Source organism: Hypanus sabinus, chromosome 17, assembly GCF_030144855.1.
Source record: "Hypanus sabinus isolate sHypSab1 chromosome 17, sHypSab1.hap1, whole genome shotgun sequence".
NCBI classification, from domain to species: Eukaryota; Metazoa; Chordata; class Chondrichthyes; order Myliobatiformes; family Dasyatidae; genus Hypanus; species Hypanus sabinus.
In genome coordinates, this window is record NC_082722.1 from 42,076,293 (window position 1) to 42,095,099 (window position 18,807).

Genomic DNA, 18,807 nt, shown 5'->3' on the forward strand with positions numbered 1-18,807 from the left:
GGTCTCAGATGTCAATCAGGTTGGGATGATGCAATCCCTCAAACAACCCCCTCTGATCATTCCGAGGGCTTCAGTGAAGTACAGTACTCAATACACAATTCCGTCTCCAAGAGACAATGGCCGTTTCCCGTGGCTTTGTATTGCTGAGGGGCCAGGACATTCCAAACCCCTTTGTGGATTCTGCGTGTCTTTCTCTCATTTCCTGGGTCTCCTGACCTGAATTAATAGCGATCTTGTGATTCTCAAAAAGGAGGGGGCTGCTTTGTACCCTTCGGCCCCTCAGAGTTGGGGCACAGGTATAACACCCCCTTTCTTCAACGCGTTTTTACCATCGGTAAAAACGAAGTAATACAGAGTCTTACAGGATTTTAGAATCTAACACAATACAGAAGTTTTTTTTTCTCTACAGAGTAATACAGTTATACATTCAATTCAGCATCTAAACAGTTAACGATTACATTCTCACTTCCTTTAATACCTAAACATCTTGTACCTTACTAAAGTCTTGTAGCATCAGACTACAAATTAATAACCATCTATTTTTTTTATTTCTTATTTTCTTTAGCAAACAAAAACTAAAGTGTTGTCTTTATTATTCACATGCTTTGTCGAAATCCCTTAAAACCGGCTTCTGCTATTTAAAAATGGCGTCCCATTAGCCCTCGCCTCTTTTCCGGTTAATTCCCTCGTGGTGAGCTTGTGCACCCTGGCGAAATAGGCTTTCGCCCGCTCCTTTCATTGAAGTTATTTTATCAACAATGTGTTCCAAACTTAGACCATTTTCCGAATTTCCACACAATTCTTTAATTTTACTCATGGTGCTAGTTTTCTCTTCAGGACCCTTTAGGCTATTAGGTCTCAATGCCAGTGATCCCTCTTTGTTCAAACAGCATTTCAAATTCTGCGGTTTCACACCACACTCCAGAATAACAATAGCGTGTGGGCCCCTTTACCTTCCAACTCAACCTGTAATTGATTCACAGGCTTGGTGAATCCATTGTCTCTGTAGCCTGGTTGCCGCTTCTGATATCAGTCCAGCCTTTAAATTTTCTTCATTCAATTTGGGAACTACATATTTTCCTTTTCCTTCAATAATAATATTCACCTCACCACCTTTGATCTCACTAACTTTTAACACACCTTCGAGCACAAACACCTGGCAACTCTCACTTCCCACTATTACCAAGGTTAACCCTTTCTTCACTGAACCAAGTCCATCTGACCCACAAGGACTGCATTCCTTTTCAACTGAATCAAATACCTCAGACTTTTTCTGAGCTCCATTACTAGGTTCAGTACCACGTGCATCCACATCTTGGACACACTCAAATGGGACATTTGCCTCTTCCAGGCTTTCAATACCCGTACCCTTTTCAAATACTAAATTCCCCTGATCCTCCCAGCTACTCTCTGGGCAACTCCCTTCCGGAGCAAGCTTAACCCCGCGGTCTGAAACAACCTCATCTGCCAACCCAGCAGACTTCTTCAAGGTAAGGGCACCCTTTTCAGCTAGGGCTGCCCTCATTTCATTATTGGGAACACCTTTAGAATTTTCAACTTCTTCAAACAGTTCTGCCAAACTAGACAGATCATTCATGTCCAACTCTGGACCTTTTAACAGCTCTATCTGTTCCTCATCTTTATTTCGTGCCTCTAGAACTTTTCTCCTCGCTAAGGGCAGGTCTACCTCCTCTCCCTTACTCTCTTTCACTTTACTACTCTTCGTTTTACCCCCCTCTAAACCCTCGTGGTACAGGGTCGGTAAAAACATCTCGGCCAAATCGATACTGGCCGGATTTAAACTGCTCTCGTTCTCAGCTGCCTTTCTTGACATGCTGCGAGTGACCACGCATGCAGGATAGATCTTGGAATCTAGGGGCAGGACCTCAACACTTATAGGCTGGCTCGTCAGCGTCATTGCTGACCAAACCTTACCACCGGCTAAATCATTACCCAGAAGGACGCCCGCGTCAGTTCTCGGGAATTCTGATCGCACCCCCATTTCAACTGGTCCAGATACCAGCTCACAATTCATAATGATCCTATGCAAGGACACCGTTTCCGTCCCTTTTCCTATTCCTTTCACAGCTACCATTCCTGTCTTGCGACCAAAATCCAGTACCTTACTGCTAATCAATGACAGTTCAGTGCCCGTGTCTCTCCAGATCCGCACGGGAACTGGTGGGTCTCCCTCCCACACAGACACGGTTCCATTTGACATACAAGTCTCAGACCCTTCTCGTACTCTGTCTACCCGGGGATCTCTTGTCGATTTACTGATTACCATGGCACATCCTATAGGGACTGCTGCTTTCCCTTTTCCTGTCTCCTTCCTCAGAGCAAAGCACCTAGATGCAATATGTCCCCCCTTTCCACAATTAAAACAGGTCAAGCCCGGAAATCTCTGGCCGTCTTGCCTCTCCCCCTCAATCTTACCACTAGCTCCCGGCAGGACCTCTGCCTCAGCCGGCGGGCTTTCTCTATCGTTCCCACGGTCTCTCTGGGAACCTTTATTCGAGGAAAACTTTGTCTTGTGGGTTAAGGCATATTCATCTGCGAACCTAGCAAATTCTGAGATGCACTTATTCGGCTTCTCATTCAAATACATCCGGATATCTTCCGAAACACCACTTTTAAATTCCTCAATCAGAATTAACTCCCTGAGACGCCAAAAATCCTCTTCCAGTATTTCTGCTGTACACCAACGATCCAAGAGCACACCCTTCTCATAGGCAAACTCGGTATAAGTCTGATTCACCCTTTCTTTAAATTTCTGAACTTCTGTCTATAGGCTTCAGATACCAATTCGTAAGTCCGGAGAATGGCCTCCTTTACTTTGGTATAATTCTCCGCCTCTTCCTCCCCCATGGACAACGCCGCATATGCTCGTTGTGCCTTCCCTTTTAACACACTTTGTAACAGCGCCACCCACTGCTCTTTGGGCCACTTCTGATTCACTGCCACCTTTTCAAAAAGCAAGAAATAACTATCAACGTCCGTCTCCTCGAATGGAGGTACTAACCTAAGCTCCCGACTAACATTAAACCGCTCCTCTCAGTCTGACCCTTGAGTTCTTCGCTCTTGCCTTCTCCATATCCAAGTCATGTTGCCTCTGTTTCTCTGCCTCCCTTTCCTTCTCAGCTCTTTTCCTCTCTTTTTCAGCTGTTTTAACTGAATTTCATGCTCTTTTTGTTTCTCAGCCCTGTCCTGCTCCCTTTTCACCTCCAACTCCTTTAGCTGGAGCACATGCTCCCTTTGCTTGTCGACCCTTTCCTTCTCTCTCTCGGCTCTTTCTTTCTCCTTCTCAGCTGCTTTAACTTAATTGCATGTTCCAACCTTAATTTCTCCAACTCTAACTGAGCCATCCCACTAGCTGGTACCTTTGTAGGGATATTTTCCAATACCTCAGCTGCAAACACATTCTTCCCAATATAATACTGAGTTATGGCCCTTCGCACCTCCTACTTTTTCATTGACAACCTCACCTCTGCGAGGTTTAGTCCCTTCACCATATTTATCAAGTCCGATTTGGTGGCCGCCTCTAGCGCCTCCAGAGTCGGGTTTTCTATAAATTCATCCACTTCCATCTTTGCTGGTTTCCTGTCTGGCGTACCAGATCCAAGTTTGGATTTACAAGCCCGATTCACTGGCCTCCCAATTTGGTGTCAAATCCCAGATGAGCCCCCAAGTTGTTACGTACCATGTAACTGGGTCACTTACCAGTAAAGATAGAGAGGTCCGTTGAAGTCTGATGGTACTATTTTTAACAGTATTTATTGATAAAAATACACAAAAATAATATCAATGCAAACATACAGATAATATATGTCGTCAATACTAAATCTAAAAACGCGGGTATAATCATGATCAATAAGAAATAGCTCTATCATTGTCTAGGGGATAATGTATTGTCCGATGGAAATATAAAAGTCACTCATGTTCATGCAGGCTGTAGCCTTTTGTTGGAGAGAGAGAGAGAGAGACGAAATTTTCTTAGAACTTGCCCGTTTTCCTTTTTATGATGTCGATCCTTCGAGAGTTCCATTGGTGTAGCTGGTCACGGGTGACCAGCTCCTTTTGCTGTTTAGCTAAGCCGTTTTCCGTGGTCAGGCCCACCAATTCCGAGGCAAATGGAAAAGAACGCACGTGGGCTTTCCACCGGCTGTCGCTATTATGCTGTCACGGGATTTCTAGCATTTCTCCTGGTGCGTCTAAAGGAGTTGTTCCCCAGACCCTCTTTTATCCTGACTCACGGGGTCTCAGATGTCAATCAGGTTGGGATGATGCAATCCCTCAAACAACCCCCTCTGATCATTCCCTGAGGGCTTCAGTGAAGTACAGTACTCAATACACAATTCCGTCTCCAAGAGACAATGGCCGTTTCCCGTGGCTTTGTATTGCTGAGGGGCCAGGACATTCCAAACCCCTTTGTGGATTCTGTGTATCTTTCTCTCATTTCCTGGGTCTCCTGACCTGAATTAATAGCGATTTTGCGATTCTCAAAAAGGAGGGGGCTACTTTGTACCCTTCGGCCCCTCAGAGTTGGGGCACAGGCGTAACATATGTTTCACAGACATCAGAGGTCCCAGCACAGATCCATGCATTCTGATCTTCTGATGACCCTACGATGAGGGATCTTGTTGAAAGCCGTACTGAAATTTGCCAGTGTCTTACAGTATCTGCTGTTCTATCTCGGTTCAATCATCTTCATCACATTATCAAAGTAATCAAGTTAATAAGGACGAGTCTTTCAACAATTGTGGAGAAATGAAGTCTGTTCCATTTTCAGTTCAGTAACCAAAAATAAAGGGAGAGATGAGAGATTGGAAGAAAATGTGGACTATGGTGATATATTTGGGAATGATTAAAATCTGCTGTGGATGGTACATTTCTGTAGAGATGTTAAAGAATGTTAAGCTCAAAGAATCAGATGATACATGTTTTGTAGTCCAGCATTGTGATTTTAAAAATAAAAACTGGCTGCCAACGGAATTTGAAATAAATATGTCCTTTCCAATCTGGAGGGGTATAAGTAATGGATGACCCCAGGATCAGTTTTTGTCCCTTAGTTGTTTATTATTTACATTTTATGATAGGAGGAAAGAACAGAATCTTAAGCTTTCCAAGTTTGCCAATCATAGGAAGTTAGGCAAAAGGACATGTGGTGAGTACAGTGATTTTGCATTAGGATATAGATAGAGTGATTGTTCACTTATGTATTTCTTGTGGCACAGTGCGGAACAGGCCCTTCGAGCCGTGCTGCTCAGCAAGCCCGATTTAACCCTAGCCTAGTCACAGGACAATTTACAAACTGATTGGTCTTCAGACTGTGGGAGAGAACTGGAGCACCCAATCACAAGGAGAATGTACAAACTCTAACAGACAGCAGCAAGATTATTGGCACTATAAAGCTTTGTGCTAACCACTACGCTACTGTGCCACCCTAAGCAAGTTTTGTAACAGAACTACAAGGGAGGTTTTGCTGCAGTTCTACAAAGTGTTGGGGAGACTATATTGGAATACTGTGCACAAATTTGGTTCCCTTATGTAAAAAAGATAAAGTGGCATTATAGACAATACAAAACTGCCCTATTCATGAACTCTTAAATCCTTTTGCACTAAAGGTTAACATATATTGTACCTTCTTAATCTCTGGTTGGACCTGCCTGCTAAATTATTGTGATTCATGCACTAGAACACCTGGCTCCCACAAATCTTCATTCATTTGCAGTGTATTTCCATTTAGATAATTTGTCTTTTGGTCTCTCTTGCCACAGTGTATGACCTCACATTTCTGCACTTTAAACCACGTTTACCAGGTTTTTGCCAATGACTCAATCTACTTATAAGCCACAGCAGGAAATTCACCTGACTGATAACAGATGGTTGTGCAGTGTTGAGAGGCTAAGCAGTTTTGGTCTGCATTCCTTGGAGTTTAAAGGAATAAAGGGTGAATTTATTTATATATGCACTATCTTACAGGGGTTTGACAGGGTATATGTTGCAATGCTTTCATAGGAAGAGAATCAAAACAAGGGAAAACATCTATAAAGTGCCAGTCTTTTCAAGACCAACATGTTAATTTTTTTTCTCTCAAGAAGGTATTTAAGATGACAATTTATAAATATTTGAAAGATTGAGGAATTGAGTTACAGGGATTTTGTACAGAAGAGGAGTTAAGGCTGGTATTGATTAATCATGATTATATTAAACAATAGGGCAGGCTTGAGGAGCATATCGATCTGCTCCTATTTACTTAATAGTCTTTTAATTTGTCCAAAATCTAAACGATATATTCTATGGCATGAATGACCTGAATAAATAAACATCAGTGCTAACATATTGAATACATTTTTGTTCTTTATAGCTAATATCCATTCTGGGCAGTAAGGGAAACATTGTTTATACCACTTAATAGACACTATTCTACATTTTTGTTTGTTTATAGAAGAGCTTTGGATTCATTTTCATGTTTCTGCCAAGTCTCACTATGTTTATGTAGTTAATGTCAAAATTTCAAATGGTGTTATCAAAATGTTTTGCTGCAACACTGTGAGGAGGCCAACAGGAACATATTCAGTAGCCATGACTTTTTAATGCAATAGATCATATGGGATTGCTACAGAATGCTGTGAAACACCCCTTGTTTTTTTCTGCCAAAGTGTACTAATTCAATTTCCAAATATTAAATTTCATCTGTTATTTGTCTGCCATTTCAAGTAGCTTATCTATGCCTCCTTGTTGTGCAAAACTATCCTTCTCACTTCTGGCAAATTCTGCTCCACAGCCCCATATATAATATATAATATATAATATTTTACTTGTGTACTTGATTGGAATAAAATATCAACGGCCACAGTGCTGAATCCTGGAGTCTACAAATATCCGTCCTCCAGTCTAACAAAAGAAAGTACATTTACTCTTAGCTTTAAAGCTTTTAAAATAACTTGCTATGCATGCTGGTGGCCCTTTCTTTCCACTCTCTCTACTCTGGCACTTTAGTAAGTATGTATCTCCAATTCATCTACTATATCCCTAATCAATCTGATAAAGTTGTATAGCATAGAAACAGAGCTTTTGACCCACCATGTCTATGCTGATCATCATGCCTATTTACACTAATGTCCCTTGCCTGCATTAATTCCAAATTGCTCTATGCCTTGCTCATTTAAGTACCTGGCATGATGCCTCTCCTCGCCTCCCTCCACCGCCTTCTCTGGCAGCTTATTCCAAATACCACCTATCCTCAGATTCTTCCAAATTTCTCCTCTGTACCTTAAACCCAAGCAGTCTAATTATAGATAACTCTACCATGGGAAACAAGATTGGCTAACTACCCTATTTATGCCTCTCATAATTTTGTATACTTCTCTCATGTCACCTCTCAGCCTCCTTCCCTCCAGGGAAAACAGACATACCCTGTACAATTTCTCCTGATAACTCAAATCATCCAATCCAGTCAATATCCTTGTAAATCTATTCTGCCCCCTTTCTAGCTTAACCACATTCTTCCTATATTTTGGTGACCAGAGCTCCAAGTTATCTCATCAAAGATTTCTATCAGTTTAGTCATACTGAATGTTAATAAAACAATTTGTCTTTTAATAAATCTATTCTGGTTCTCCTTTATCAACTCAGATTTTTCCAGGTGCTTAGCTTTTACCTGATTGTCATTGATCCACACAACTATGCTTAAATTGACCAGCCTATAGTTGGTGCAGATGTCCTTACAGCTTTTATTTGAACAAGGCTGTTGGATTTTGTAGCCCTCTGGCAGCACTTCTATATCTAGAGAGGATTACAAGTTTACAGGAAGCCACCTCAACTTCATCTCCCTCAAGAAACTCAATCCACCTGGAAAATTGGTCCAAGTGCTTTAAACATTGCCAGTCTTTCTAGTTCCTCATTAGTTTTCATCCCATCAATTTTCTAATCTCTTGTGTATTTTGGTAACATTCTTTCCCTTGAAACTTACAAGTAACAGAAAATAAAACTTTAAAACTTTAAAACTTGCTATTAACCACAAATTTATCTTATCAGTTTATGTGGCACAATTTGCAGTAATTTAAATCATTTTTTTCTGAAAGTTAAAGCCAACGATTCTTTAATTGTAGACTATATTTGATGTTGATAATGCTATAATGTTTATCATACAGTCTAAGAAGCAGAAAATTCACTTGGAAGATTATCAGTTAAATGAGAACTACTTGTGTCGTTCGAAAAATTGGCATGCCTGTATTTCTTTGAAAACAGCTAACAACATTTTTTTCTTAGAATATGTTTCCTCAATGGTGTTAGAAGCATGACTTAGTTCTTTAAGAAGAACTTGATACATAAATATAGTCTTTCTTACTATCTGCACAATTAACTTTTCAAATTTCATCTCTTTCTTAAGCACAGGGCAATTAAATGATATTTCCTTTCACTTCCTCCTCCTCTTCATTTTAATATCTTTCTGAGAAGGTGGGAAAATCATCCATCAACTTCACTAGCACTATCAGTCTTGTGATCATGCGATAGATATTGTTCTTGTCGCTATATAACAAGCATGTCAAATAAACTGTCTCAGCGGAGATTGAACTGATGTCATTCCAGATTGACAGTTTGAATGATTGAAAGCCTAAAGCTTTCTAATACCACCATTTGGAAATTACAAAGTAGAAGTTTTCTTATTCTGTCAATCAGTTCAAATGGAAAAACAAACTAAAATTTAGTAGTAATGGATCAGCCAAACTATCAATTTAGTATGTTGTTTTCTTGTACAGTACCTGAGCTTTTACAAAGTAGAGACTTAATCCTGATATAATTTTTCCTGATCTGATGAAGGGTTTCAATACAAAATGTTGGCAATTTTTTTTTCAATTCCAAAGATGCTGCTTAATCCACTGAGTTGCAGTAGCAGGTTATTTGTTACTCCAATGATTTGTTCATTTCTCTAGATTCCAGCACCTGCAATCTCTGAAATCTCCATTATCCTCTAGGTTATTTTCCTTGATAGATTCTAACATTTTGTCAATTATTGATATTGGGTGAACTGCTCTGGCTTTGAAAATAATTAATATATCTGATTAATGAAAATGCCTTTTGGGGCAAGTCAGGAAAAATTTATTTGATAGTAACAGTCTGAAACCTGGCAGAAAACTTCCAGCCTTTTAGGCAGCAGATCTCACAACCAATAAAAGTCACTAAAATTCTCTGCAAAATACTTCAAGTTCATTAAAACGGGCAAACAAACCAACATCTGTATCCTCTGTTCAGGCCAACATCCACAGCATTGAGGCCCTAAAAGATATTACAACTGTAAATCCCTTGTTATGGACAGTAAATTAAGAATCAGTTGGAGATGTGAAATGATCTTTGTTCCAATTTGACTAAGAATATTATCCAAGATAATATTCTGCTTTATCATATTTCTGATTTCTATAAGGGAAGTCAGTACTATTTATTTATTTTTTATACACACGTAGACCTCTATTGTGTGATATTTGGTGCGGCTCTTGCACTTTACTGTTTATCTGTACGGCACTTTTTTTTGGCTAGTTTTTACACTTTATTCTGCATTGTTTATTTTTTTACCTTATTCCAGATCAATGATTTGATCTGCATGAACAGTGTGCAAAACAAGCTTTTCACTGTACCTTGGGTACATGTGACAATAAGATCAACAAACAATACCAATATACAGTTTACCCCACAAAAGACAAAAGTATAATAACTGATCAGAATTTAAGTGCTGTTGATGGGGATAGATACCTGAGTTGACTACCAAGATTGCTTCAAACATAAGAGTGGCACATACCCAGAATACTCCAATGGTTGTAGACATCCAGTATTACAAAAAGTGATAAAGTTTCCATATTAAAGCACACTTACCAACATTTCAGTGATAGAGTTCCCCTTGTCTTTGCCTAACACCCCATGAGCCTCCTTATCCAAACATATTCTGCAACTTGTCCGTCTCCAATATCCTACCACAAAACTTATTTTAACCTCTCTCACACCCTTCCCCCCCACCACCATTTCTGCAGAGATCACTCCCTCCATTTGTCCCTTTGTTCCTCCTAGCACTTAGTGCTACACCTGTCCTTTTATCTCTTCCCTCACCTCCCTTCAGGGCCTCAAACAGTCCTTCCAGATGAGGGAACACTTCACCTGCAAATCTGCTGGGGTCTTCTGTTGTGTCCAGTGCTCCCAATGCAGCCTCTACATTGGTGAGACCTGTTGTAAATTGGGGGACTACTTCATTGAGCACCTTTGCTCCACCGGCCACAAGCTAAACTTCCCTGTGGCCAAACATTTTAAACCCTCTACCGTCAAGATGAGGCCACACGCAGGTCGATGGAGCAATACCTTATCTCCCGCCTAGGTAGCCTCCATCCTGCCGGCATGAACATCCAACTCACTGACCTCCGTTGATACCCCTGCACCCCACCCTTACCTCCATCCCTATCTGTTATTTTAGTCTGGTTCTCTTTCTCTCTCTTTTCCCTCCCTCACTGTAATCTCCCCCCAGCCCTACCTTTCTTTCTCTTTTATTTCCCATAATTCTCCACCTTCCCCCAGCCCATTTCCCTCCAGGCTATCACTTCCCAGCTCTCTACTTTATCCCTCCCCCCCACTTCTTATCCCCCCCCCCTGACCATCCAATGTTACTTCACTCCTGATGAAGGGTTTCGGCCCGAAACGTCGTTATTACTTCCTCCCATAGATGCTGTTTGGCCTGTGCTGAGTTCTGCCAGCATTTTGTGTTTTTTATTTTAAATCCAATCCTTGTTCTGTCCTGTTCATCCATGGCTGTTTCTCGTTCCCAGATAAGGCTCTTCTCAGGGTGGATGAGTATCGTCTTATATCCCATCTGTGTAGCCTCCAAGCTGATGGCATGAATGCTGATCTCTTTTTCTGGTTCAAAAAGTTACTTGCCATCTTGGACAATGACTCCCATCCACTGCATAATGTACTGGTTTAGGCACAGGAGTACATTCAGCCAGAGACTCATTCCACCAAGATGTAACACTGGGCCTCATAGGAAGTCATTCCTACCTGTGGCCATCAAACTTTACAACTCCTCCCTTGGGAGTGTCAGACCAATAGGCTGGTCCTGGACTTATTTCCACTTGGCATGATTAACTTATTATTTAATTATTTATGGTTTTATATTGCTATATTTCTTCACTATTCTTGATTGGTGCAGCTGTAACGAAAGCCAATTTCCCTCGGGATCAATAAAGTATGTCTGTCTGTCAAAAATCTTCCCTTTCCCAGACCCTCTTTTTCTATTCCCCACTCTGACCTCTTGCTGCCTGCCTATCACTTCCCCCTGGGTGCTCTCCTCCTTCTCTTTCTTCTATGGTCCACACTACTGTCTTTCAGATTCCTTTTCCTGCCCTTCATCTTTCCAACCCACCTTCTAGCTATCCTCCTTCCCCAGCCCCTACCTTTTTATTTTGGCATCTTTTCCCTTCCTTTCCAGTCCTGAAGAAGGGTTTTGGCTCAAAATGTCGACTTTTTACTCATTTCCATTGGTGTTGCCTGACCTGCTGAATTCTTCCAGTATTTTGTGTATGTTGCTTTGGATTTCCAGCCTTGTCACTTTATTGTGTTTATGCTGAGCTACATTGTTGCAGTACTGTACATTATGGTTATGATGATGCTGAAAGAGACCAATCAGTCCATTGAGTCCATGATGATACCTGGGAAGCAAAGCAAAAAGTCAGATTCCCCATTACCCCTGCAACTCATTCTCTCTCAGATATGCCCTTCCTTCCCCCTTTCAGAACTTTTGTATTTGGTATTGTATCCATTGTAATTTAATGACTAATACTTTTTAAATAAAACCTTGATAAATATTATTTTTAAGTATGTATTGTTCATGTTTGAGCAAGTTAGTAATTCTGTTTTGTCTAAACATATTTATATTTTATTCTAGATTTGTTTCTTACCACCGTGGACGCTGATGTTATTCACTTTGAGATATGGTTAAACAAGGTATTCCATAATGGTTTTGACTCTCTTAATAAATGAAGTGATTGACCAGTGGAATAAGTGACACTTAAAATCATTGGTTCATGACTCACATGACAAGATTGTCAAATAAACTGGTCAGAATGATAACTGCAAAAGCTATTATTACAAGATTTTTAAAAAATCGTATGCACTGAATTAGTAGACAAAACATAAGCAATTTTATTATTTAGTGTCCTGATGAAGGGTCTTGGACCAAAACATCGACTGTTTATTCCTCTCCATAGATGCTGTCTGACCTGCTGAGTTCCTCCAACATTTTGTGTGTCTTGCCTATGATTTAGTTAATTTAAGACGAGTAATGGTTTAAACAATAAAACAGTATGTAAACTGCTTGTAGCAGCTATTCGAATAACCTAACTCCGCTTAGAAACTAGACACGGGAGATATGATGCGACTTACATAGAGTCCAGTAATAATGTTCTAAGTCAGTACATTAATCATTAATTATTATTAATTAACAATGTTCTAAGTATTTGATTCTTTCTTAAGAACTAGCAAAACAAACAATCTTGAAATAATAAAACTAACAAAAGTAAATGTTCTTAACCGGAATTAGCGAAGTTAAGCGTTCAACAAAAAAGATATCACACCCGGCAGTGTCTAGCTGTTACTGTCCCAAACAAAGCATGAATGCATAATTAAACTCTGCTTTTACCATGCCCCCACCCATGCGACTAACTACCGTGATAAGCATAATAAAACGCGCAACCCAGAATACAATGCAGATAGAAGACAGATGCATGGCTCCTACATCCCAGCTGCCTAATTATTATACTATAATAATTGCAACTACATACTGCCAAAAATACAGGGGACATGGAATCGTAACATTCACACAAATGTCCTCTTTCTTCTTCCCAACAAGTTATGCAGTACTCATCTAGGTCAGAGATTCCCAGCACTTAGCCAGGAACAGAGTGATCTTCTGCCTCTCTCTGACAAGATAGAATCATGAAGCTTCTAGAGCTGTAACTCCTCTGACTTCTGTCTCCTTTAGAAGATAAATCTTGGTTATAAGTTGATCCAAACACTTGGTCTTGATTCATACCAATTGCACAAATCCTTTTCTGTCTGGGAAAACTTGAACTATTCTTCCCCGATCCACAATTTTCAAAGTGCTGTGTCCAACTATAAGAACAATATTTCCAGGGAGGAAATTGTGATGTATATTTGACAACTTCTGACATTCTTGTAGCTGGGTTAAATATTCCTTGATCCACCATTTCCAAAACAAGTTAGTCCATATATGACAAGCCTAAACGCCTTCCTCTTGGAACTCTCCTGGTGGAAAGGATGGTGAGATTTTCAGAAGCAACAGGATTCAAAATCATTGGAATCAGCTGGTTCTTTAGTAATCAGACAACCATTGATAATAGGCTCCAATTCACAAAGGAACATGTGAAGACCCTCTTCATCAAGATTCTGCACCTTCATGGTAGAATTGAGAACCTTCCTTATTGACCTGATCAATCTCTTCCATGCCCCTCCATGATGTGAGCCAGATGGAAGAGGGTAAAATTCCACTTAGTTTCTTTCTGAAGAAGTATATCACTGATTTGTAAATTATTCCACTTCCACCAGCTCTCAAGATACCATTTTCAAGTACTGGATTAAGTTTGAAAATATTACTGTTCCTTTTCACATTTTCTCTCCTTTGCAAACTCAAGAATTCATCTGGAAATCTTTTTTTTTTACTAAAACCAACAATCTCCAATTCAGGCTTTCTGAGCTGCTCCACTAAGAGAAAATCTCAGCCAATCTGACCTTTGGCTGACTCCATCTCCTCTCCAAAGAATGCCCTTGTTATTTGCCATCCAAGTCAGAAATATTCAATTGCTTCCTCTTCTGGCTAAGAAGTAAGCGCAAGTTCTTATTCCTAAGAATCTAAGACAGACCTCTGTCTTCCTCAAACTGGTCTAAGATGAGAAGTGATGGATACTACACATCACAATGATTCCAACTCCTTTTCAATCTGCATGACATTCTTCTGGATCATCTAGCAGAAGTTCTTCAGAACAATTGGCAGGCAACTGACATTTCAGTCTCTCTTGTTACTTTAATCTATGAACAATGGAAGCTTTAATCAGTGAAATGGAGTTGAACATCTTGCTACAAGGTTCCCGCATACTGCCTCTGCCTCCTGGAATCCTCTTGGAAACTGCAGAGCATTAAACATAAGAAATAGGAACAGGAGTAGTCCATCTGTCCTGTCAACCCTGTTCTGCCATTCAATAAGATCATGGCTAATCTGACCATGGTCTCACCTCCACCGACCTGCCTTTTCTCTATAACCCTTAATTCCCCTACTATGCAAAAATCTATCCAACCTTCTCTTAAATATATTTACTGAGGTAGCCTCCACTGCTTCATTGAGCAGAGAATTCCATAGATTCACCACCCTCTAGGAAAACCAGTTTCTCCTCATCTCCATCCTAAATTTACTCCCTCGAATCTTGAGGCTACATTCCCTAGTTCTCGTCTCACCCAGCAATGGAAACAACTTTCCAGCCTATATCTTATCTATTCCTTTCATAATTTTTATGTATCTATAAGATCTCCCCTCAATCTTCTAAACTCCAGGAAGATCGGTCTCAGGCAACACAATCTCTCCTCATAGTCTAACCCCCTCATCTCTGGAATCAACTTGGTGAACCTCCTCTGCACCACCTCCAAATCCATTACTTTCTCCTCAAGTAAGGAAACCAGAACTGCATACAGAACTCCAGGTGCAGCCTCACCAGTCCCTGTATAGTTGCAGCATAACCTCCCTGCTCCTAAATTCAATCTAGCTAAGGAAGATGTTCAAGAAAGATTTGTCATTTCACATTAGCTACATGAAGGACATCATCTCCAAAGGTTATCCCGAAGGAGTGCCAGCAGAGGATCTGGAACATAGTGATGGGAAGGTCTGGTATATTCCACATCATGATGTTTATCATCCCATAAAAGTGAAGCTTTGTGTTGTGTTTAAATGTGGAACATCTTCTCAAGGAATATCACTCAGTTGTTACAGAGGCCTGATCTGACTAATTCTGATCACCTAAATTATCTCAAAACTGCAAATCACAGGCTCCACCAGTTCCAGAATCACATTCAAGATGAAAAACAAACGTAAAAGACATGAAACATATGGTTTCATGTTCTATCCAGAAGATGTTGACTGAAGGAGTGTTGTGCGCAGGCAACATCTTGACTAGAAGGTGTCAAAAGACGTTGATACCAGGCAGTAATCAAGATAGAAGCAATGAAAAACCTTTTTCACCATTTCACTGCTGATTTGTTCTTCATTGTCTTCTGCACATTTCCTAAGAGTAAAATTGGCACAACTCAGTGATGAATTTGTTGCAGAGAAATGTACCACCATTCTAAAGTCCACCATATCTTGTTTGAGATCATCATCAGGCCACCAAAGAAACCCGAGTAGGTCTGCATCTTCCGCTGTCACCTTAAATGGATGTAACATTGAGTCAATATCCACCATGATCACTAATTTTTTTTTCTGAATCTGACATTCAACTAGTCAGATCAGGTCCCTGTAACAACTGAACATCAAGTGATGTTCCTTGAAAAGATGCTTCACAGGCAGACACAACACGAAGTTTCCCTTTTCTGGGATGATAAACATTGTGATGTGGAGTATACCAGACTTTCCCATCACTATGTTCCATATCCTCTACTGGCAGTCCTTCAGCATAACCTTTGGAGATGACATCCTTTATGAAAGCTATGTAGTCAGTGTGAAATGACAAATCTTTCTTGAACTTCTTCCTTAGATTTATGTAACTCAGAAATCTTTCTGTTATTAAGTATGTTAATATCCTTCTTTATCAGAGGTAAACTGATCTGGTAGTGACCATCCACCAGTTTTGCACAACTTGCTACCATCTCCTTGAACTTGTGATCTTCTCTTGACGAGCCAGGTTGTTCAATCTGACTGCATTCGGGGAAATCTACATTGAGATGCTGCTGCCAAAGCTGATCCAAGTTTAAAGCTGAAGTCCTGTTAACTGTTAGCTCTGGCAGAGTATAGTCTCTTCTCCTCCTTCTCCTCTACCATCCAGTTCCTAACTGGACATTGAACCCATGAACACCACAACACTTTATTATTTCTGTTTTTGCACTATTTTTGATTTATCTATTTAATATATTTACTGTAATTGACATTTAGTTTTTATATATTATCACTGGTTGCATTATACTCCTGCTGTAAAGTTAACAAATTAATTGACATACCAGTGATATTAAAGCTGATTCTGATTCCTTTCAATGGTCTATTTGCAGTCCTACCCAATATTATTCTGACTGCATAGAGTCCCTCATTAACACTGTAAATCACTGGCAATGGCTTCAATGGTTTAGGCAGATTCATCCCTATCAGCAGCTCAATTTCTGGCAAATGAGTATGCTTCAGGTGAGACCATTCCTGAAGATCCCTCTGATGAGGAGTGTTCCCTTTGTGGACAGGTATACTTGTCTGCATATAGATGCTAGGCAGGTCACAGAGGTTTACACTAAGCCAGCCACTTACAATGCTGAAACCACATCAATCCTCACAACCTTTCCTTGACCCATAGTGCGAAAGAGAATGTGTGCTCTTTTTGCTGTCAGGTTGAGCTTGTTCATGAGGCTCTGTACAGAACACTGCTATACTTACTTGATCTAGGAAAGCATAAGTCAACACTGTCTTGCTACCTTTTTTAGACTTCACCTGAACTGGAATTGTAGGAAGTTTACAGTCATGATCACCAGCCCCCCATTAGACCATTAAGTACCAGGGGGTTACTCACTGCTGTGTTTGATTATTCATTCTGTTAGAGTGAATATAAAGTACGTTGGGATGCTTGCCACCCTATACCTTGCATGAAAGGTACTTCCTGCAATCCTACCCAAATAACCAAAGCAGCCATCATACGAGGAAATCTGCAGATGCTGGAAATACAAACAACACACACAAAATGCTGGTGGAAAACAGCAGGCCAGGCAGCATCTATAAGGAGAAGCACTGTCGACGTTTCGGGCCAAAACCCTTCGTCAGACATCATTTGCTTTTAGGAAGGCAATCTTCTCATTTTGAACTTTTTTCTCCAACTGAGAACACGAATCCAAAGTATGTTCATCCTAGAAAAATTGACAAGCCAATTTGGCTGATGAGACCACTTTCAGTAGTCCTCAACTCAGTTTTAGCTTTCCTTATCACAGTAGTTACCGTGGTGGCAAAGCTGCTTCTTTAGCTTTAGAATGAATTTGTGACTTAGTTTTTTTTGCACCTTTGCTTTCTGGCCGGTGATGTAGCATCTTGTATATTCCCAGTTACTTGGTGTGTAGCAATCTTTACTTGCCTTTCAATAAAATCAGTAATGTTCGTGGAAGTAATCTTACGGTTGTGCTTTTTTTTTGCAATTTACAGGCCACTATTCTCCATTTATCCCTAAACATATAGGCAATTCCTTTACGACAATTGACATACTAGCAGGCATATGCAGCTCTCACTCATGTACTGCGCTGCTTCCATGGTGTTGCAACAGTCTCTATGGAAAAGACTGTGGTCTTGAAGAGCTTTCACATCTTCAGATTTGATATGTGGCCAAGAAAAAGCCCTTTCCATATAGGCCGCTGCAATTTGCTGCTCATTACCAAAATGCTCCTCTGGTAAAGCTTTGGCCTTTAGATATCCTTGCTTTGGGACTCCTGGTGCTTTCCAAGTGCATGAACAGCTTAAACAGCATTCAATTCAAAAGTCAGCAATCAAAATATTTCAGCGTTTCAATAGATCCAAGTGATGAACTCTTAGGCAAACATCACACTATAGAGGATACAGTCAGTGATTACCAGTGATGAACTGTGTTCCAACCTCAAATACCCAGTATGAAATCAACAAAAGTTCATTACTTGAGGCAAGCTGCTCCTGGCTTATCAATGTTGCTTCTAATTTCACTGACATGTTCAAATGCTGATGTTCATTTGGGTAACTGTCAAAATCTTTTAGTTGACAAAATGTAGTGACTATTTGAACAAACCAATACTGCATAGAGACTAGGCACGGGGGTGGGGGCGGTTAATCCTGATTGATGCATCTTCCATAGAATCCAATAATAAAATGTTCAAATTGAAGAATTGTATTAGATCTTTTATTAAGAAGCTAGCAAATCAAACAGTCTTAACGTGATAAAACTAATTAGATTAAATATATTTAAGCAGAACTAAGCAAAATTAAGCAGTCAGCAGAAAGATATCACACCCAGCAGTCTCTAGCTCTGAGTGCCCCAAACAAAACAGGAGTATGTGACTAAAATCTTTGCTTTTACCACACCCCTACCCACATGGCAAATAACCATAATGCACATAACAAAAACAAAACACAGGATACAGTAGCAAAACAGATATGTGACTCCTACACTGCTCATAGTTAAATGTTGCTTCACATCTGTGTCATGAACTTCAATAATTGTTCAAAAATTTTCTTGCTAACAGGATGGAAATTTTTCCAAAACTTCTGATCGATATGCCGTGAATCAACCTCCAAATGCCAAGAAAACTGGCCAATCTACTTTTGCAGATTTTGGTATGATTTGGTTTTTTAATGCATTTTTATAAACAGTGATTAAACATACAGTATGCTTCTCAAGTATTAAATACAGAGAAGTGGAAGTTCTTACATTGTAGTTAATATTTTGCATTTTGTTGCTATGAGAAGTAATTGCATTAAATGTTGACCTTCCCTATTGTTTTTGTTATTCAATTACCTTTACTAAACGACTGAAGAATTTTCTGTTTTTTGATCTT

At 40.0% G+C, this 18,807-nt stretch overlaps 1 protein-coding gene across 2 annotated transcripts in view; it reads left to right on the forward strand.

The window, feature by feature from the left end:
- The window catches only part of itfg1 (integrin alpha FG-GAP repeat containing 1), a 246,169-nt gene that overhangs the window by 61,277 nt on the left and 166,085 nt on the right, over positions 1-18,807 (forward strand). For both annotated transcript variants that reach the window (XM_059992924.1, XM_059992925.1), the window contains exons 7-8: positions 11,927-11,985; positions 18,496-18,586. In XM_059992924.1, the coding sequence (XP_059848907.1) occupies positions 11,927-11,985; positions 18,496-18,586 (150 nt within the window). The remainder of the gene's footprint in view (positions 1-11,926; positions 11,986-18,495; positions 18,587-18,807) is intronic.